Below are 21,003 nucleotides of genomic sequence, written 5' to 3' on the forward strand. Positions count from 1 at the left end.
CACCCATTGTTTGTGGGATGGATGAGGCTGGAGGGAGACAGGTGCAGGGTACCATTGTTACTGCACCTGGGTCCTGGGGGCTCACCACTCAACAGGCAAGCATTGGAGGGCAATCAGGTCAAGGGTAGAGGATGGAGAGCGCTTTCACCCCTGGAGCCCTCACCTGGGGGAGCCTGACCTGGGTGCAATGGGGATTTTCTTTTTTCATTTTTTAAAAAAAAGACTTATTTATTTATTTTATGTGAGTACACCTTTGTTGTCTTCAGGCACATTAGAAGCGGGCATGTGATCCCATTAGAGATGGTTGTGAACCACCATGTGGTTGCTGGGAATTGAATTCAGGACCTCTGGAAGAGCGGTCAGCATTTTTAACCACTAAGCCATCTCTCCAGTTCCAAAGGGGATTTTCATAGGAGGGGAGAAGAGGAATGGGGCAGGAAGGCTGGGTCTTCATCTCTCTGAGGGGAGTCTACCTTTCTCTCTGCTCTGACCAGAGCACCACAGTGGGGTTCTGTGAATGCCCAAGGCTGACAGCCCTTCACAGAGAAGGCTAGACCTCACATTGCTGCACACTTGTGTTCACAGGTGGGTAGGTGGTCCCACTATCTGTAAGGGGCTGTGTGAGTGAGAGCCAGGGGTACTGACTTTCTTCCCAATCAGATTTGGCAAGAATTGTATCTTACTATGAAAAAGTAAATCTTACCAGTGAAGTCTGCCTGTCTAATTCTTTCCTTTAGGTTTTAGTTTTAATTTTGTTTTAAATTTTATTCTTTTTTATTTTGTTTTGTTTTGTTTTTATTTTTATTTTCTGAGACAGGGCTTCTCTGTAGCTTTAGCTGTCCTGAAACTCACTCTGGCCTCAAATTCACACAGATCCTCCTGCCTCTGCCTCACGGTTAGTGCTGGGAATAAAGGCATACGCCACTATGCCTGGCTCTTGTTGTGGTCAAACTTGTCTCCTCCTCCTCCTCCTCCTCCTCCTCCTCCTCTTCCTCCTCCTCCTCTTTCTCCTCTTCTTCCTCCTCCTCCTCTTCCTCCTCCTCCTCCTCTTTCTCCTCTTCTTCCTTCTCCTCTTTCTCCTCCTTCTCTTCCTCCTTCTCCTCTTTCTCCTCCTCCTCCTCCTCCTCTTCCTCTTCCTCCTCTTTCTCCTCTTCTTCCTTCTCCTCTTCCTCCTTCTCCTCTTTCTCCTCCTCCTCTTCCTCCTTCTCCTCTTTCTCCTCCTCCTCCTCCTCCTTTTCCTGCTCCTCCTCCTCTTCCTGCTCCTCTTCCTCCTCCTCCTCTTCCTCCTCTTCCTGCTCCTCCTCTTCCTCTTCCTTCTCTTCTCTTCTTCTTCTTCTTCTTCTTCTTCTTCTTCTTCTTCTTCTTCTTCTTCTCCTCCCCCTCCTCCCCCCCCTCCTCCTCCTCCTCTTCCTCCTCCTCCTCCTTCTTCTACTACTACTACTTCTACCACTATTACTACTACAACTACTAATTATGTATGTATGTGTGTGTGTGTGTGTGTGTGTGTGTATGTTGTGTCTGTGTGGCATGCATGACACAGCATGCATGTGGAGGCCAGAATGCCCTGGACTGGATTGCTGTGGGGATCCTTTGATCTGCGGGTTGAGTGGAGTTCTGGCTAAATGGGCAAAAAATTCGGCGGGATGACAAACAGAGACAACACAGGGAAGTGCAAAATCTGAGTGTATTTGCACAAAGTAAAAATCAAGCTTATATAGTATACAGAAAAGGAAAGGGAGTTAGGCAAATGGTCAGAGATCACGCAGGCAGATGACAGTTATATCAAAGTCAGTAAGATCAAACAGCCAGGTGCGAATGGTTCCTTCGGAAGAGCAGTGGTCCTCTTTCCCACTGGGCTATCTTGGCAACCCCAAGCTAATTCTCTGGGTCAGGTCAGAGGCAAGCACCAGGAGGTCCCATCTAGAAGCTCCTGAGAATGTCCTTGGCTCTAACATAAACAATTAGTGACTGAAGCCCTTCAACTTCTCTAGTATGTAAAGTAATTCTGCAGTGTGTGTGTGTGTGTGAGACTGCTCTGAGAATTCTAACTTTACTTTGTTTATAGTAAACATTAATGTTTGATCTTCTATTGGCTAACTCTGGAGACACCCTGTCTGAAAAGGCAGCTTCCTTACGAAAATTCGAAGCTAATAGCAGCTTGGCATCAATTAGGATCATTGGAACACTGTGCTGGCCAGGGAACAATGTTTAATCTTAGTTTTAGCTATTTACAAATAATTTCTTGGGGGCACCTATATGCCTGAATAAAGAAAGCACGCAAAACTCTCCATAGACTTTTGGTCTCTTTTCCAGAGACCAGTCTGGAACGCATCTGAGTTAGGAGATGCCAATGAAATGAATTCCAGGAGGCTAGCTAGCTTCCTTTGAAGCTGTACACCTCAGATCCATGAACAAGCTATCAGGCCTGACACGCAGAATTTACTGGAGTGACGAGTGGGTGTGGCATCAGAGGACAGCTTTGTGGAGTTGTGTCCTTCTGCTTTTACATGAGTTCCAGGGACTGAAGTCTGTCTGTCAGGCAAACACCACAGTACCTCCACCCTCTCTCTGAGCCATCTCAGTAGCCAGTTTGTTTGTTTTTGAGACAGGGTCTAACTGTGAGCCCAGCCTGACCTTGAACTCATGAGCTCATGATCCTCTGCCTTAGCCTCTGAATGCAGCGAGTACCTGGCACCTTTCTTCTCTAGACTATCTGCATTGCACATCCTCCTTTGGAGTTGGAACCAGAAAAACAGAACCTGCAGTCATCTCCCTGTGGCTTTCTGATTTTGTTTATATTTTGGGAGAGTGGGGACCCTTGTGGGTTCCTTGGCAGTGCCAGGCACACAGGAGGTGGCACTGGACCCTCTGTGCCTGTGTGGAATTGGAAAAATGACACCATTGAAGAGAATTTAGCCTGAGAATCTTTAACTCTGAGGTGATCAGGTGTTAGGGTGCATCAAGACCCCAGGAGGGCTGAGGGGATGGTGCTGTAGCAGGTGAGGGGCCCCCACCTAGAGCTGCCCCCACTGTAGATCCCTGCTGAGTCAGCACTCCTCTGCTGAGAGTCTCCCAGGGAGCTCTGGAAATATTGCAGGAGCCGCTAATTAGTCACACTTAGGGCCCTAATTAACCTAATGATCCTCGGCAGGTGGCTGGGCCTGCAGCCATGTGGGGACCCTGTCTGTGATGTATGCTGTCACTGTGGGTATCTCTGAGCAGCTGTTGACAGACGTACAGAGAGGAGTAGAGCCTTCCTGGGCTAAGATGCCTCTCCTACCTCGCCTGCCTCTGTGGCAGTGATGCTGGCCTCCTGGCTGCTCCCTGGTAGGGTAGGGGGCGGGGCTGAGGAAGTCTATCTCAGTGCTTTAACCTGTTCCCCTTGGGGGTGCAGCAGAGGGGTCCCAAGGCTGTGCCTGTCCACGTTAATTTGTATGGGAGTTAGGAAAGGGCTACCCTGGGTTGGCTGTGGATTCCCCCGTGTGTGGTACGCAGTTTTTGGGTAAGCCTGCTTTTCCAGGCAGGGCTTCCTGAGCAGCACACAGGCTTACAGGAGAATGTGAACACTTATAGGAGGGTGCAGGCTCCTCCTGCATCAAGGTTTCAGAGGACCTCGCACCCCTCTAGGACGCAGACGGCATAGGTTTGTGGGGGGCTGTGGTAGTGCAGTGAGCACCCTCTGCAAGGGGTGTTGGAGTTTTTCTGTTTAGTACATGCGTTTGTGTCTGCAGCCTTCCTTTCTGTGGCCACCGCTTCCTAGATGTGGCTGGAGTTTGTATGGATGGCCTGTATTGGTGGCAGGTGTTGGAGACAAATGACAGTGCTCAGTACTGACAATGATGTTTTCCCTCCTGTGTGTATAGTCTCTGATGACCCGTTCTCTCACTTTCAGGGTGTCCTGGACCGCTTTTCTCAAATTCAGCCAAAACTTATCTTCTCAGTGGAGGCTGTTGTCTACAATGGCAAGGAGCACGGCCACCTGGAGAAGCTGCAGCGAGTTGTGAAAGGTACTCGGGGTTCTGCCCTGGGTGTGTGTGTGTGCACACGTGTGCAGATTTGTGCCTTCTCGGAGTCCTGAGTTTACTGATGTGCATGTATGTGCACACAGAGATGGGGCTCTCCCCAGGAGTTCTGGATGTATGTGCCTGTGTACCAAGAGAGGGGTTGCCCCAGAAGTCCCTTGGGCCACACCCCCAGCCCCACCCCTCAGATTGTGCTGGGTGCATGCGCAGATAACAGCTGGGGCCTGACCTTGTCCCACCCCTCCTTCAGGACTGCCCGACCTGCAGCGCGTGGTGCTGATCCCTTATATCCTCCCAAGGGAGAAGATAGACATTTCCAAGATCCCCAACAGGTGAGGAGCCACCATCCCCCAGACTAGGTGAAAGCCTCACTGTGGGTTGTATCATGGGGAGCCTCCTCATGAGTCTCTCCAGAGCACGCAGCAATGACCCATCAGCTTCCGTCCTGTCTTGCTGTGGTCAGGGAGAGCTCCAGGCATGGCTTCCCGGCCTGGGCAGAGGAAGCTGGTGTTACATAACTTGTGTGCACAGGCATGCTCACAAGTGTAACCCATGTGGCACACTCAGGTTTGTTCTTCCATGTGGATGCTGTCTGGGTAGACGTGTATGTGGATCTGTGGGTTCCTCATCTGTGGATACCACCAACTACAGATGGCAAATATTTGGAAAACACGAGTCTGCACTGAGCATGTGCAGACCTTACGGGGCTGGGGGGCAGAGCACTGTTTACACAGCATTCTTACTGTGTGTCCTCGGGAGCATGTGCTGAGACTGTCGCCTTTTACATACAGGCCAAGCACCTGGAGATTTGGTGGGGGGATTGGGAGAGAGATGCTGATCCTGCATCTCCCTTGCTTTTTCGGCATTGGTCATTTGTCGGTGGATTAGGCCAAAGGGGTCTTTTTTATTTTATGTATGTGAGTACACTGTAGCTGTACAGATGGTTGTGAGCCTTCATGTGGTTGTTGGGAATTGAATTTTTAGGACCTCTACTCGATCCAGTCAATCCCCGCTTGCTATGGTCGGCCCTGCTCATTCTGGTCAACTCCACTGGCTCTGGCCCAAAGATTTATTTATTATTATACATAAGTACACTGTAGCTGACTTCAGATGCACCAGAAGAGGACATCAGATCTCATTATGGGTGGTTGTGAGCCACCATGTGGTTGCTGGGATTTGAACTCTGGACCTTCAGAAGAGCAGTCAGTGCTCTTACCTGCTGAGCTATCTCGCCAGCCCGGGCTCCCTGATTTTTGCAGAGTGTGGTCTGGGATCCTGCTGGATGTGAAGCATATGTCCTGACCTCCTTCCTCTGCAGGTGCCATCTTCTCCAGAGGATGAGACACACCTGTGGTTAGGGGAAGTACTGACCGCTAGGCCCATAGATCACAGTTTATTATCCATCGGTAGGGGATGGAAGTACTCGGGAGTTGCGAGCAACCTGGCTGCTTCCCTGTGACATCCAGGGTGGTTGCTTCTGGTAGAAACAAGTCAGGGTCACAAAGAAAGAGACCACCCCTCCAGCTGATGTGTCTGGACAAGGGAAACCCTGCTGTTTGGATCCAGAGGGCCAGATAACCTGAAACTCAGAAGAGCCTGGTGACTGTGGCTCTTCTCCATTGGCTGGGCTCCGACTTGACAGTATCAGTGGATTCACTAGGCTGAAAAGAAATGCCCTGGGGTGGAGGAGGTGGGGGTGTGGTCATTGCTTAAGGGAGAAAGGGGTCACTGCCCCAGATCATCACATTTCTGGGATACTGTAGGAGTCTTTAGGTAAACAAAGATTTAGTACGTGGGTGGGGATTAGAATATTTGCCTACAAGTCTTACGAGGTGGGGGAGATGCAAAGATTTGATCACGGAGTTTTAGGATTTGGTGGGAAAGACTCCCTTGGTATTTCTTACACTGCTGACTAGCCTTGGGGTCTGTCCCTCTGTCCCTCATGGGGCCCTTGCTTCCTGGGAAGAGCGCCGAGAGCAACATGCAGTTTGGCTAGTGTCTCCCTAGCTTGGGTTCTGATCCCAGCTGGGTGTCCCTGTGACCGTCACTCACCTGTCTCTGCTCTCAGGAACTTCCAAATGCGGGTGGTACATCCCTCTGTGACTTCAGTAGTTCATTGCTGGTATAGTGCATCGTTAGCTGTGGGTAACGATGTGTCCCCTCAAGGCCCAGTGAGTTCTGTCCTTGAAGCCACCCGCAACCATGGCAGTTGTGTGAGTCCACTGTGAGCCCTTCCCAGTGTTTGCACCTGTGGACCCAGGCACTGTGCTGATCTGGAAACTTCTAGTTAGATGGTGGAGGTCTGATCTTCCTCATTCAACCTTAGGTTTAGCCCTAGTGTGTCTGATGGAGGCCATGATGAGGGGGCAAGGGACCAGCTCTGATATAAAGTGAGGTAGCAGGAGAACCGCATTCACTGGTTGCTTTTGCTCTGTATAACACGCAGTGGTCCCCTCAGCAGACCCCAGGCACTGCCATTGTTTCCTCAAGATTGCTGGCTGTCACAGATAACCTCAGTGGTAGACCGCTGATCCAGGGAGTGCAGGCCAGAGCTACCCTCCCCCTTTATTTTTTTCAATTTTAGAAGAGAAAAAAAAAAGGCAACAGTTATTTACTGTGATTTCCAGAGCCTTGGAAAGAAAGGGCTTTTCTCTGTGGGAAGTGTCCATTAGACTGGCACTTCATCACACAGAGCTGCGGAGGAGGTGTGCGTGGGGGTGCGGCTGTCAGAATCATTTGGAATGTCTTTTTTTTTTTAAGGCTGTCCCCTGTCCCTGGTCTCTGAGGCACGTCTTCTCATGCCAGGTGGGGCGGTTTCGTTGTCACAGCCTCAGCAGATCACTCAGTTTAATGACATCCCACCTCTGCTTGGAAGAGAGAGTTTGATTTGTCAGAAAAACAGAGACCCACTGTTCCTGTTTGTTCTGGAGTTCTGGGCTGCCCACATCTGGTGGCTTCTGGTGGCTGTGGGCTGAGGCAGGGCAGGCTTGGGTTAGTTTTTATTTTTTCAGCTATTTACACGTGGCTGCTGTAGGCCCCAGCATGTCATATATGAGGGCCACACAGATTCGTTGTCTCTAAAAGCCAGCCCTTGATCCGAGCAACTCCAGTGCCTGATCTTCATGTTCTATGACTTCCCCTATAGCTACTTTGGATTTAGGAGCTTGGCTCTTTCCTTCCTCAGGCACGGGGCTTCCTTCCATACCTGCTCAGTATTCTTGATACCAGGCAAGCCTGTGCTCCAGGCTTTTGTGGTAGAATTAGAGGGATCTTGGGCCATATCTAGCTGGGGGCAGAATCAGCAGAGCGGTTCTGGCGTCCTGGAATGTTCACCGTTGGTTTCTCATGTTCCCGCCTACAGTGTGTTCCTGGATGATTTCCTGGCAAGCGGGACAGGCGCGCAGGCGCCCCAGCTTGAGTTTGAACAGCTGCCCTTCAGCCACCCTCTGTTCATCATGTTCTCCTCAGGCACAACAGGAGCACCCAAGTGCATGGTGCACTCTGCTGGGGTAGGTGTCTTGCCTCTGCTGGGCGGACAGTCATCAGACCAGTCCCTTCTGCAGAGCCCCCAGGGTGCTGCTTTTCTCTAAATGGGATGCCTGGGGGGACTTGGAGCCGGGCCCAGGGTAATGGAACACTGCAGTCCTGGGGCTGTGATGGCTGTCAGAGGCCAGGGTGGTGTGGAACGTGCTGTGGCTGGGGGCAGGATGCACCCGGTGAGCCAACCGCTTTGACTTTGTAGGTTGTGGCGCCCACAGGGGATTGTGAGTTCAGAGGGGCGGGCCGCTGTCACTTCCAGAAGCCAAGTGCATCTGGTTTGCAAGGGATGTGGCCCGTGGGGAACAGTCTAGAGTGTGTATGGGTTTGAGCAAGAGCTGGGTGGCCTCTGAGACTTACATGGGACTGTAGGCTGTGGTCAGAAAAACACTCAAAAACCATGAGGTTATGTTAAAAGTCTATTTGACTCAGAGCTTCCTGTGAGACTAGAGGCTCACATGAGGGAAACCTGTTTTCTTGGGGTGGAAAATGAAGACTGAGTTTGAGTTAAAGCCCCCATCCTTGCCTGGTCAGGGACCTCTGTCACAGGTCCTTAGGTGGTCTCTCATGAGGCACCTGGACTTTAATTTGTTTTCTCTACCTGAATGCTTCAGACAAGGGAGGGTCTGCTGAAGGCTCATGGGCCACCATTCTTCCTGCCTGGAGCATTTTAGAAGGACAGGAAGGTCATGTGTTCTCTGTCCTCACCTAGTTTTGAGAGCTCCCCCCGAACCCCCACTTGTTGTTATTGTTATTTGAGGCAAGGTCTTACTAGCCTGGATTGGCCTTGACCATGGCAATCCTTCTGCCTCAGCCTCCCGAACACTGGCATCACTGGCATGTGTGGAGAGTTCCTTGCCTTGAAGATAGGTAATGGTGGGCCAGGTGAGAAGGGTGTGTTGCCCTGGTGTGTGTGGGGCAGAGGTTGTTACTGACACACCGCCTGGGTTCCTGTGTTCATGAGAGCGTTCGTTCCTCCAGCTTACTCAGGGCAGCGCTGCGGCTCAGTGGCTTCTGCCCAGCACATGTACACCCTAGGTTTACCTAGCATTCCCTGCACTGAAAGAAAAAAATGAAACTCTTGTTTGAGACCCAGGGAACCATACTTGCCGAGTCACCTCCCTGAGGGAAGGCAGTCTGCATGGGCACTTAACAGTCAGATGATAAGCGTGGGTATGAGCCTGGAGGAGAAAGGCATTGCTCTTGAGGGTGGCAAGCAGGTACATGGAGGTACAAGCAGGTACCTGTGCGAGGATGCTCACTCTTGCTGCAGATCCACAGTGAGTGGAAGGAGAAGAGCTCCGCCCCCCCCCCCCCCCCCCCCCCCCCCCCCCCCCCGGCCCCATGCGCGCGAGGTGGTTTCTGCTCAACCTTGCATGTGTCAGTTCTCTGTGGCTGTGGTAAATTCCCCATCGGAAAGCAGCTTAGAAGAGAAAAGGGATTCTCCTGGCTTACAGGTCCCATCAGGGCAACAAGAACGCAAGACCACTTGGGAGTCAGGAAGTGGAGAACAGGAAGTGGGGCCAGACTTTAAAATCTGGAAGAGGCACTTCTAGGAAAGCGCCAGCTCCTAAAGGTTCCTTAACTTCCCAAACAGCGCCACCTGCTGGACGCCTTGTGTTCACATTTAGAAGCCTGTGGGGCGTCTGTCATTCACATTACAGCTAACTTGTATGGAGGCCTCCCTTTGATTGATTTGTCCTTTGACTTCTCTTGGGTGTGAGTGTGTGACACGTGGGGTCTTGTGAAAGACCTGTGGCTTTTCTGTAGCCTGGGAGCCTGTCTGTGAATCTGGTGCTCATACCTGTGGGCTAGGTCCAGACAGTGGACTGATCATTCTAGGGCCATCAAAGGGTGACATCCCCACCCGTCCTCAGGATCTCATAGGGGATCTGGGATGGAGGCAGGAAAACCATGGTCGAGGGTGAAGTCATGGGCAGTGGGCACACGCTGTGCTGGCTGAACTCAACTCTGAGAAGGAAGCCACCTCCCCTCCTACCAGCCTCTAGCCGGAGCCGGAGTCGTTGGCAGTGCACAAGAGCAGGGTAGGGGGTAGAGCAGGGTAGGGGATGGAGCAGGGTAGGGGCAGAGCTGCCTTGGGGAAGCAGGAGGAGCCAGGTGAAGGCTGTGTTGAGTGGATTTGGAGCCTGGGAATATTGCCTGCTGTACTGAAATTAAAAGTGGACATTAGGTGGGAGGCGTCCTGTGTGGTCCCCTCTGTTGTGGTGTCCCTGAGTTCTGTGTTTAGACATCTTTCTCCCAGGAGGAGCCCAAGGGTCAGGACACACCTGCTGCTGGCCCATGAGCTTTCTCTCCCATCTCAGTGAGGGTTGCCCCTCTTTGTGAAGTTAGTGTGTCTCTGATGGGGTCCCTGATGGGCTGGGCACCGGGAGCATGTAGGCGGGTGCTGGGATTTTCTCATGGCTCTCAGATGGTAGAGCAGCACCAAAGCCTGCAGAGCCAGAGAGTTCCCGCTGGGTTCCTCCGGGAGGGGGAGATGGGCAATGAGTCTCACCTGTGTCTTGCCCTCCCTCCTGCAGGGCACCCTCATCCAGCACCTGAAGGAGCACGTACTCCATGGCAACATGACAAGCAGTGACATCCTGCTCTACTACACTACGGTGTGTCCTGCGTGTGGCTGCGGCCTCCCACTGCTCCTCCATCTGGGGCTTCGTGGTCCAAGGGAGGGCAGATGGGTGTAGTCTCCACCTGCCCCGTGGCTTAGAGCAGCATGGGGTACTGCCGCTAACCCAGAGCTTGAGTTGGGAATTGGGGTATTCCTGTCCTGTCTGGAGAGGTTCCAGAAGGATCTAGCAGTGTTCCTCTGGTGGCACACCTGTAGTAGCTCATGTTCCTTTTTTTTCAGTGCCTGGGACTGAGCCCTAGGCAAGTGCTCTACTGCCGAACCACATCCAAAGTCCTTTTTTTTTTTTCTCTTTATTCTGAGTTAGCATCTGGCTGAATTGTTCAGGCTATGTGGAGCTTAACCCTGTAGCCCAGGCCAGCATTGACCTCTTGACTCCCTGCCATGCAGCCTCCCAAATCCTGGGATTCAAGGCGTGCACCACCTTCACTAGCTGTGTATCTTCACCTCCCAATACTGACCCCAGGGTGCTAGGTGACACTAGCAGATCCCCCAACAAGTTTGCCCAGGCTTCCCAGAGAGCTGTGGCTTTTGTCCGTCTGACTCATGTAGGGGAGTTCAGGGGCTTCCTGTGCCCACCACGTTGGAGGGTTCCTGCAGAGCCCTGCCTCCTTTAATCCCTCTGTAGTGTTTTGCTCCCCAGAGATGGAGTAATAGTTACTGGGCCTGTGGAAGTCACTTCCTTTTAAAACATTTTTTTTGGCCAGGTGGTAGCAGCACCCGCCTTTACTCCCAGCCCTCAGGAGGCAGAGGCAGGCGGATTTCTGAGTTTGAGGCCAGCCTGGTCTACAGAGTGAGTTCCAGGACAGCCAGGGCTACACAGAGAAACCCTGTGTTGAAACACCAAAACCAAAAAGCTATTTCTGGTTTGTTTCTTTTAGACTGGGTTTTACAGTGTAGTTGAGGCTAGCCCCAAGCTTGCAGTTCTTCAGCTTCCTCTTCCTGCTGCCCCCTAGTGCTAGGATCCCGGGTCTGCACCTCTGCCTGGCTTACCTGGTCTCCCTGTTTGCGGCAGGTTGGCTGGATGATGTGGAACTGGATGGTGTCAGCCCTGGCCACAGGAGCATCCTTGGTCCTGTATGATGGCTCCCCGCTGGTTCCGACCCCCAACGTGTTGTGGGACCTTGTGGACAGGATAGGGTAGGTACCCAGGTCCTACTCAGTTGACAGAACAGCAAGCTGTCATTTTTGTCTCTGGGGGAGGCTCAGCATCGGATAGAGCTAACATTCCCCTTCTGTCTCTGAGTGCTCTGTCTTTCCGCTTGAGCCCTGGAGGGTGCTGGAAGCAGAGGGGAAGGAGTCAGGACAGGTCCCACCCTCAGCACTGATGCTTGTGGAGTGAGAGGGCACAGCATTGAACAACTTCCGGTGGCTGCGGATTAGGAAAATGGTGTCCATAGAGACGCCAAGATACCCTGTCCTGCCAGTAGATGAACCCCTTGCCCAGTGATGGAGGCTTAGACTTCCCGTACCAGGAGCAGCGCTCTGCCATGTTCCATCACCTGCTGGAGCCACCATGGTAGAAGCAGAAGCAGCTGTGAGTGGCTTCTTATGGTCGTTGCTGTTTTTTATTTTGGAGTTTTTGTTTTTTTGTTTGTTTTTTTTCGATACAGGGTTTCTCTGTGTAGCCCTGGCTGTTCTGGAACTCACTCTGTAGACCAGGCTGGCCTCAAACTCAGAAATCCGCCTGCCTCTGCTTCCCAAGTGCTGGGATTAAAGGAGTGTGGCACCACTGCCTGGCTGTATTTTGTTTTTTGAGACAAGGATTAAAGTGCTGGAATTAAAGGCATGTATCACCACTGCACATCTTTTTTTTTTTTAAACATTTTAATACTTAATTATTTTGTATGTGGGTATGTGTATGCTGTAGTGTGAAAGTGGAGGTCAGAGGATAACTTTTTGGAGTCGCTCTTTTCCTTCTACCATGTGGGTCATGGGGATTTGAACTCAAGTCGTCAGGCTTGGTGGCAGTTACCTTTATGAACTGGCCCACCGCTGCTGTTATAAAATCTTGGGCCATTAGCATTTTCCAAAAAAGTGCTTGGCCAGGATGATGCTTCTAAAATCTCAACCTGTGGCTCACAGTGTTAGTGAGGAGTCTGTTACCTAGTGAGACTGCAGCTCACCAAAGGTTAGTCATGTCCCTCGGCACCTGCTAGCCAGGCTTCAGGAAAAGAAACTGGTTTTGGTGTGGGGTGGGTATAGTGAGGTGTGGGGGAAGCTGCCAGAAGGGGTATGGAGAGAGAAGTGACCATCCCTGGGGCTCTGAGCTCCAACGTAGTGTGTGATACATGTATATGAGATTATTTATCTGTTCATGTATACATGTGAAAGCTCATGTGGTCGTGAGATTACATATGCCTGTGTGTGCACATGAGTGTGAACTGCAGCTAGGCGCATGCATGCATGTGAAGCCGTTGTGCTCATAGACCTGTGGGTTGGTTCCATGCAGGGTATATGCACAGAATCTGCACCCCACTACTAAGACATATATCACCTATACTCTGGTGCCTGTTGCCCAACATGGCAGGCGTAGCCTTGTCCCTAGGCAGGGACTGCAGCCTTCAAATCCCTGCTCAGCTATCAGTGGCAGTGAGAAACACAGGTGTGGGGTAGATGGGTAGTGGGTAGGGTGCCCCATCTCAACCAGCCCTGAGACTAAAGCCAGGGCAGTATGATCACAAAAACCCTGTTGTAGGGGCCAGCAAGATGTCTTGGTAGTTGTTGGTGGAGGTGGAAGCAGGCAGATCTCTGTGAGTTCAAGACTACAGGCCAGGCTGGTTTACAGAGTGAGTTCAAGGACAGCTGGGGTAACACAGAGGGACCCTGTCTCAAAAAAAAAAAAAAAAGTCTTAGTGGGTAGAGTTACTTGCTGCCACCATGCCTGGTAATCTTGAGTTTAATCCCCAGGACCTAATGGTAAAAGGAGAGAACAGACTTCTGCAAGCTGTCCTCTGGCCGCTACCTGTGTGCCCTTCTCTCTACAACAAAATAAATAATATAAAAACATATAAAAAAGAAGAAGAAGAAGCCCATTTGCCTTGGAGCCAGAATCAGGAGGCTGGCAGCATCCTTAGGACCTCAAGTTTTTCATATGTGTACACAAGCCAGGAACGAGCCTTTAGACTGTGATATTGGGTCCTAAAGTGGCCGCCTAGCACATCACCAACTCTGACTCCCAGGCTTAGACCAGACCCTCTAAGGGTGGTTTTTCTTACGGACTGAGCCCATGGAGAGAAGGTTCTGGTTAAAGAGGGAGCCAGAGTTCTGCAGTCTCTCTCTTGGGACATAGGACGGTCGCTCATCTGCAAGGGCTTGTATGGCAGTAAGATAGCCCTCAGTAGCATTGGCCTTTGTTCCCCTGGAGAAGGTCGGTCACTTCTCACTGTCATCAGGGCGTCTGTCCCTGGAGGATCCCTGCTGGACCTGGGTGTCAGGCTGGAGATAAGGCGGAGCTGTCTGGGAACGGAAGTGGGAGGCTGGAGATAGGAGGCTATGACTGGAGTCTGTGATTGATGGTAGGGAGTTTGGGGACTTGAGGATGCTTTCTCTCTCACCCCTGTCATAGTATCACCGTCCTGGGAACGGGAGCTAAGTGGCTGTCAGTGCTGGAGGAGAAGGACATGAAGCCAGGTGAGTGGTCCTCAGTCCCTGTTTCCAGAACCACCCACCCCTTCAGAAACTAGCATCCACTCTGGCTGAGTCCTACATGTGAGTTTGGCTGAAGGCAGCGGGCTCAGTTTCATCTCTGGCCATTTTTGCCCCCAGTGGAAACTCACAACCTCCACACACTTCACACGATCCTGTCCACCGGCTCACCACTGAAAGCCCAGAGCTACGAGTATGTGTACAGATGCATCAAGAGCACCGTGCTCCTCGGCTCCATATCAGGTAGGGCCAAAGACAGAGGGTGCCGGAGGAATGTGGGAGTGGGAAGGGAAGTGTGGGCTGGCCCTTGGAAGCCATGGTTTGGGGGGCATCTAGTGAGGGGAGCAGGGTGCTTGCATGGACTTTACACCTCCTCTGGACTCCTGCCTGGGAGTCCACAACCCCAGTGTAATCAAGCTGATTTTGCTGTGTGTCAAAGAATGTGTGTGTGTGTGTGTGTGTGTGTCCGTGTGTCCGTGTGTGTCTGTCTGTTTGTCTTAGTCAGGGTTTCTATTCCTGCGCAAACATCATGACCAAGAAGCAAGTTGAGTTGAGGAGGAAAGGGTTTATTCAGCTTACACTTCCACATTGCTGTTCATCAAAGGAAGTCAGGACTGCAACTCAAGCAGGTCAGGAAGCAGGAGCTGATGCAGAGGCCATGGAGGGATGTTCCTTACTGGCTTGCTTCCCCTGGCTTGCTCAGCCTGCTTTCTTATAGAACCCAGGAATACCAGCCCAGGGATGGCACCACCCACAGTGGGCTAGGCCCTCCCCGCTTGATTGCTAATTGAGAAAATGCCTTACAGCTGGATCTCATGGAGGCACTTCCTCAAGGGAGGCTCATTTCTCTGTGATAACTCCAGCTTGTGTCAAGTTGACACACAAAACCAGCCAGTACAGTGTGTGTGTGTGTGTGTGTGTGTGTGTGTGTGTGTATGTCCATCTATGTGCGATGTAGTGAGTATGTCTGTGTGAGCTGTGTAGTGTGCATGTGTACCCAGGGAAGAGGGAGGGGGAGGTGTGTGGTGTATGCGTGCCATCAGGTAAGGCTCCTATTTATCTGTCTTAAGTCTTGGGCTTCCATGTGACCAGCTGAGAGCATTTTCTGTGAGTCCTTAGTCAGGGAGGCTTAGTCAGAAAGGACGTCACCAGACATGGCGACAGAGAGAGAGCTGGGCCCAGTCTGGGTCACTGCTGTCTTTCTCTGCAGGGAAGCCCTTGCTGTCGTGGGTCCTCAGCAGGGTCGGTGCCTGTCCAGGCAGCTCTGCATCTTGCTGACAGGAAACCCTGAAGGCTGCCTGTCCTCAAGGGTCACCTGTCCTCTGCTGTTGCTCACAGGTGGCACTGACATCATCTCCTGCTTCATGGGCCACAACTCATCTATTCCTGTGTACAAGGGGGAGATCCAAGCCCGGAACCTTGGCATGGCCGTGGAAGCCTGGGACGAGGAAGGTGAATGGCTCCTTGACCCCTCTGGGATGTGAGGAGGAAGATGTGCCCCTGGCTTGGCATGGTTCTCCAGTCCCTAGTCTGGGAGTGGTCACTCTCCCACAGGGAACGATGTCCTTTCCCACGGGTGGGTTTTGCACTCCTGGGCTCCCTGACTCCAGTCTCAGACAAGCAGGTGTTCAGTCAGATGCCATGATTGCTGAGTGTGTAGCAGGTTGTATCCGGATTTGCAGTTGTGCACAGGCAGGGTAGATCGCTCTTGCTGGTACATAGTAGAGCTCTGTCCCAAGTGGGAGCCTTAGGAAGGGAGTGTGTGCTGGGGCCTGCTCGTGAGTGCACCATGCTCAGTCTTCTCCCGTATGCTAGGGAAGGCCGTCTGGGGAGTGAGTGGTGAGCTGGTGTGCACCAAGCCCATTCCCTGCCAGCCCACGCACTTCTGGAATGACGAGAATGGCAGCAAGTACAGGAAGGCTTACTTCTCCAAATTCCCAGGTAGGCGGGAGCAGGCTGGCACCACGCCCTGCCTAGCTGGGGCTGGGCGTCTCCGCTCAAGGGGGTACTCTGGTGGGTCTCAGCAACTGGAAAACATCCCAAGATCGCTGACTTGGTTCAGGCGATCCTAACCCACCCCTGCACTCAAGACCTCCAGCCACCAGCTGTGCTGAAAGCCCTATGAAGCCCTGTGCGGAGGACTCGGGGCTACCTGCCCGCTCTCTGGTCAAGGGCTTGTCTGCTTGGTCAGTGAAGGTGGCAGTTGGGGGGAGGAGGTCTGGAGACAGGAGGGTGACGAATACTCAAGCAGCAAGTTGACTCAGGCCAGCTGTGTCTTAGACACCGGCACTGTAGTTCAGGCTCCTCTGTAGAGGACCCTCCTCTCCATGACCCTGATTTCTCCTGTGTTGGTAACAAACGCTGTTTGTACGCTCAGTCCCCATAGGGGTTGGTGGTTTTGTGTAAATTACATGTGTACAGTCACATGTGCTGAGGTCACAGGCACGTGTTGCCACACATGACTCATGCAGTCCACTGTCTCACCCCCTCCCTGGCCTCAGTGCTCAGCCGAGCTCTGCCTGTTCTAGACTTTTGTAATCTGTGGCCAGGGTTCCCTCCCTTCTGACCCTGCCTCATGTGTCTGTCTAGGTGTATCCCAGCCCACCCCCTTAGTCTGACCAGTCTGTTCTGCCTTTCTTGAAGGTGTCTGGGCACACGGTGACTACTGCAGGATCAACCCCAAGACAGGAGGCATCATCATGCTGGGCCGGAGGTAAGGTGACCTCCTGCCGCTCCCTCTTGAGGCTTGGGGACATGTCCTGTGAAGTGAGAGAGGAGAGGGCATCAGGTGGCAGTTGGTACTTGGGGAGGAGCATGCCAAGAGGGATGGGGCATGGCCACCTCCTTTAGCCATGCACTTCTTGTCTCTGCAGTGATGGCACCCTTAACCCCAATGGTGTACGTTTCGGCAGCTCGGAGATCTACAACATCGGTTGGTGCATCTCTCCTCTGCTGCTCTAACTCAGGTCCAGGGTGGTCCCACTGGACCAGGACCCTGATTCCTGATGAGCTGGGTGAGGGTGGACCTCCATGTAGCGGGGTGAGGGCTAGTCTCCATGCATGTACCCTCTCTTCCAGAGCATGTCTGGTCACATTGGCGCCTCCTAAGACCTCAGAAAGGGTGAAGGTCACTTGGCTTTGACTGTCCTTCAGTTTTCATCTTTGCATCAAGATTAAACATTGGTTAATCCTGTCTCTGTCTTCTGGGCCAAGGATACAGAGGCATAGAGAGGGTGTGTGAAGGCTGAAGGTCATACAGCACAGTTCAGGACACCAGATGCATGCCTGTGAGGGACTCTCAAAGCTTCTGGCCTAGGGACTTAGTTCTGGTCCAGGCCCCAAAGCCACCCTTCTTGTGGAGGTAGCCTCCTTTGTTATGGTGAGATCTGGGCCCCTAGTCAGTGTTGCCAAGGTGAGACCTGAACTCAGTTCCTCCTGTGCCTGGCCCCTTTCTCCCTGTCAGTGGCACCTTAGTACATACGTATGTGGTATCCCTCACCTGGGCATCCCCCAGTCCAGGTGCAGCTGTATTATTGCCCAGGTGGCCTGGTGGCCTTCCCTTCTGACAGGTGACTATAGCATGGTGGCCTGTGGAGAGCTTTGTGCGAAGCTATTTTTCTTTCTGCCTCCACAGTGGAAGCCTTCGATGAGGTGGAAGATAGCCTGTGTGTACCCCAGTACAACAGGGATGGCGAAGAGCGGGTAGTCCTGTTTCTGAAGATGGCGTCTGGGCACACTTTCCAGCCTGACCTCGTGAAGCGCATTCGCGATGCCATCCGCCTTGGTCTGTCTGCTCGACACGTGCCCAGCTTCATCCTGGAGACCCAAGGCATTCCAGTACGTTGTGTCTCCCCTGGGCCTATGAGAGCCCAGGTGGCTGCAGCTTGCTATATTGCTTCTATATGGGTACCACGTTGCCTAGCAACCTCTCTCTCTCTTTCTCTCTCTCTCTCTCTCTTTCTCTCTCTTTCTCTGTCTCTCTCACATAGTAGACAACATTCCCAGCAGTGTCTGTGGGGTGGCATACTGGGACTGATGGCCTCGATGTGGCCTGCAATCTGCTGTGGGGATGTGAACTCTGAAAGGAGCTGCAGATACGTGTGTCAGGGCTTTGTGGGGTCTGGGGAAGGGGACTCTGAAGGCTCTCCATTCTAGCCCAGTTACATTTGGAGTTGGGGAATAGGGGCATGCACACGCACAGTTATTCATCCATGCTGTGAGACTGTATTTCCATGCTTGCGGGCTGCTGCTTGATAGATGATAGGCAGGAGCAGGGTTTCTGGCTTGGGGGCTCCCTCCCTGAGCAGGAGCAGACCTGGAGCTGGAGCTGGATTTGGCTGAGCTGAGAAGTCCTGGTGCGTGCTGACAGCCGCTAGGCCACTGATCTCGAGTACCAGGGCCAGAGTGGGTGGCCTGCACTCTGCCCGGGAAAGAGTTTTGACTGTGTCCTCCTGGCCACCTTGGGTGGGGAAGCAGAGCCTGAGGTGCACACTGTTAGGGGTGTGAGAGAATAGCCTGTCCCTCCTGACACCCCTCTGGTCAGAGACAGGTCTGTTTTTACAACTGTCTCACATCTGAAGAAAGCAGATGGATAGGAACGATCTGTCAGAGGGAGTGGCACCTGAGGCAAGGGCCATGTGGCCCTCCAGGGCACCTGTGCGTGTGCCTGGCGCAGTGCATAGCATTGGAGGCAGTCTCGTGCTCATGTGGTTTTGACCCAGGGATGGGGTCATGTGGCAGGTTCCGTGGACAGTGTCAGCACTGCCTCAGCTGTCCTTGCCAATGAGTTCCCTCAGGTGTCTGCAGTTTATGCAGGTGGCATGGGTTTGAAGGCACCGCATACATAGCTGGTTTTCTGGGTCTCTTTGGAAGTGAATGTCAGGGAGAAAACTCGAGTCAAGGCTGCTCTGCGTCTCTGGTTTAAACACTCCTTTCTGTGTTTTCTGTGCCTGCCCCACAGTACACACTCAATGGCAAGAAAGTGGAGGTGGCGGTGAAGCAGGTGATCGCCGGGAGGACTGTGGAGCACCGGGGGGCCTTCTCCAACCCTGAGACCCTGGACCTGTACCGGGACATCCCTGAGCTGCAGGACTTCTGAGCCAGCGGCTCACACTCCGTCCAGCTGTGCATGTGATGGAACCTAGGGACACTTTAAAGATAGCAGCTGCTCCAGGTGGCCCTGGTACCGCGCACTTCACGGGCTCGGAAACAGCTCTCCACTTTCGGAGTCATTGGTGGGGACCAGGTCTCCTGATCTCCAGGATGTGCCTGGCCTTTGGAGACCAAAAGGGTACACTGAGGCTTGTCTCGGCCCTGCTGCTATAGGTCAGCACACAGCCTTGCAGATGCAGGGCTGGTGACATTTGGTGACAGCACACTGGAGGAGCGATGTGGCCTTCAGCTTCATGAGCCCGCTGTTCCGTCTCACTCTGTGAAGGTGAAGTCTTACCTAGATATACTCTCTGTCCTTAACTGGCCTGGCTTCCTCAGCGGTACTGTCTTCTCAAGAGCTGACTGAAGCCGGGGCACCTGGCCCAGCATGCCTGTCACCTCACACACAGCTGGCTGTTGGGACACCTGGGCTGATGGCTCCTGTACTGTCTGCCAAGGCCAGAACACCATTCTAGGGAATTGTGAGTGAATCGTCCAGACAGCCAAGAGCTCCCTGCTGTGGCAAGTCCCGCCTGCTGGCGAGTATCCCCAGTATCCTGCACTGGTTGTTACTGGGTCTTAACTGCAGGGTCTGAATGGGTCAGAAGTTTTAATGTTAATTGAGGATCTGCTGTCTGGGGGCACTTGAATCCCTGGGTGTCTACCCCAGGTTACCACTTAGCTGGGCAGTGTGATCCTGGAGTCCTCCAGGGACGGAGCTGCCTGGCCTCAGAGGGAAATGGCTCTGTGCTCCCACCTAATAGTTGCTGGGCTCTTTCTGTTGTGACTGTCCTCTGCATTTGTAAATGAAGTCTCAGGCTTTGGCTGCCAGGACTTAATGGTGCTTTTCGTCTAGCACATGGAATATGTCATAAATCCTGGTGATTGCTTTTGTATTTTTTTTTTTTTTTAACTGAGCACAACATTAAACCTTTTAAAAAAATATCCTGGATTTTAAGTCTATAAGGAAAAAGTGCTATGAAGAATTTTATGGAATAAATATGTGCCATGAACACCTGTACATGCGCAGAACGCTTGTGTTTCTCTGAGGTGATTGGACTCCACATTCGAAGGGCTGTACCAATGTCAGCTCACTGCTGTGCCGTGAGATGGTGTGGCCCAGCACAAGTTGTATAATGGTGCTTTCTGGGCTCTTGGTGTCCTAGTTTGTGTCAAGCCAGTGTCTTGGGTTTCTCCATCCCCTGGGCCTCCCTGCTTCCTGGAGCTGGATCACAGGGCAGCTTTATCATGGGAGTCTCCCTGGATTTTGCCAGCTAGCCACAGACTCCAGTTCAGCCCTACATAGCCTTCCTACCACCGAGAGCGGGTGGCAGCCCCGATCTCTGGCATACAGGAGCATCCAACCCCCACTTTGTGCCATACTCCACCATTCCTGGTGTGGCTGTCTTCTCTGCAGCCTGGTGGCATCATCTGGCTTGTTCCCACCTAACCATCCTTGTTCCTCCAGGAAGCGGCAGGTGATGGAAGCCGGGCCTCATGTGCCTCTGACAACAGACTGATGGCTTTCCTGGAATGTGTCAGATCAAGCTGCCTGAGCCCCACTGGCTGTGCTGCAGGGGAGCTTGGGGACCTGAGCACTTTTACAGTTTCCCATGGATTGGTTGTCATGGGAACTTGAAGGCACCACCGGCTTCTAGTTTAAGGGGAGCCTGAGGTGGCCCCATCAGTGTGCACAGGGCTGGCCCCTCAAAGTTCTGCAAGAGTCCCTTCCTACCTCTTCCTGTCTTAGGGGTGTCTCCTTCCTCAGCCAGGGCCTCTCATCTCTAAAGCCTTGGCGCCCTCTCATCTCATTTTAGTATCTTAGGCCCTGGCCATTCCTTTGCTTTCTGGTTTTCTCCCCTTGGCCATGTGCTAGTAAGCATCCAGTTCCCCAACCCGTTATGTCACACATGTCCCTACAGGTTCCCAGACGAAGAGGTATCATGGAGGTGGGTAATTGGAATCAGACTTCTTTTCTTTTTTCTTTTTTTTTTTTTTTTT

The 21,003-nt window shown here is 52.5% G+C and overlaps 1 protein-coding gene across 2 annotated transcripts in view; it reads left to right on the forward strand.

Annotated features, from left to right (window-relative positions):
• Positions 1-20,023, forward strand: part of Aacs (acetoacetyl-CoA synthetase) — a 45,637-nt gene extending 25,614 nt beyond the window's left edge. For both annotated transcript variants that reach the window (XM_031338007.1, XM_031338008.1), the window contains 13 exons: positions 3,893-4,007; positions 4,273-4,354; positions 7,384-7,531; positions 10,100-10,180; positions 11,219-11,343; positions 13,772-13,836; positions 13,972-14,094; positions 15,190-15,303; positions 15,667-15,792; positions 16,495-16,564; positions 16,725-16,783; positions 17,486-17,688; positions 18,812-20,023. In XM_031338007.1, coding sequence (XP_031193867.1) covers positions 3,893-4,007; positions 4,273-4,354; positions 7,384-7,531; positions 10,100-10,180; positions 11,219-11,343; positions 13,772-13,836; positions 13,972-14,094; positions 15,190-15,303; positions 15,667-15,792; positions 16,495-16,564; positions 16,725-16,783; positions 17,486-17,688; positions 18,812-18,949 — 1,449 coding nt within the window. In that variant the 3' untranslated portion in view covers positions 18,950-20,023. The remainder of the gene's footprint in view (positions 1-3,892; positions 4,008-4,272; positions 4,355-7,383; positions 7,532-10,099; positions 10,181-11,218; positions 11,344-13,771; positions 13,837-13,971; positions 14,095-15,189; positions 15,304-15,666; positions 15,793-16,494; positions 16,565-16,724; positions 16,784-17,485; positions 17,689-18,811) is intronic.
• Positions 20,024-21,003: the final 980 nt, after the last annotated feature.

The sequence above is a fragment of the Mastomys coucha genome, unplaced genomic scaffold (assembly GCF_008632895.1).
Source record: "Mastomys coucha isolate ucsf_1 unplaced genomic scaffold, UCSF_Mcou_1 pScaffold22, whole genome shotgun sequence".
NCBI classification, from domain to species: domain Eukaryota; kingdom Metazoa; phylum Chordata; class Mammalia; order Rodentia; family Muridae; genus Mastomys; species Mastomys coucha.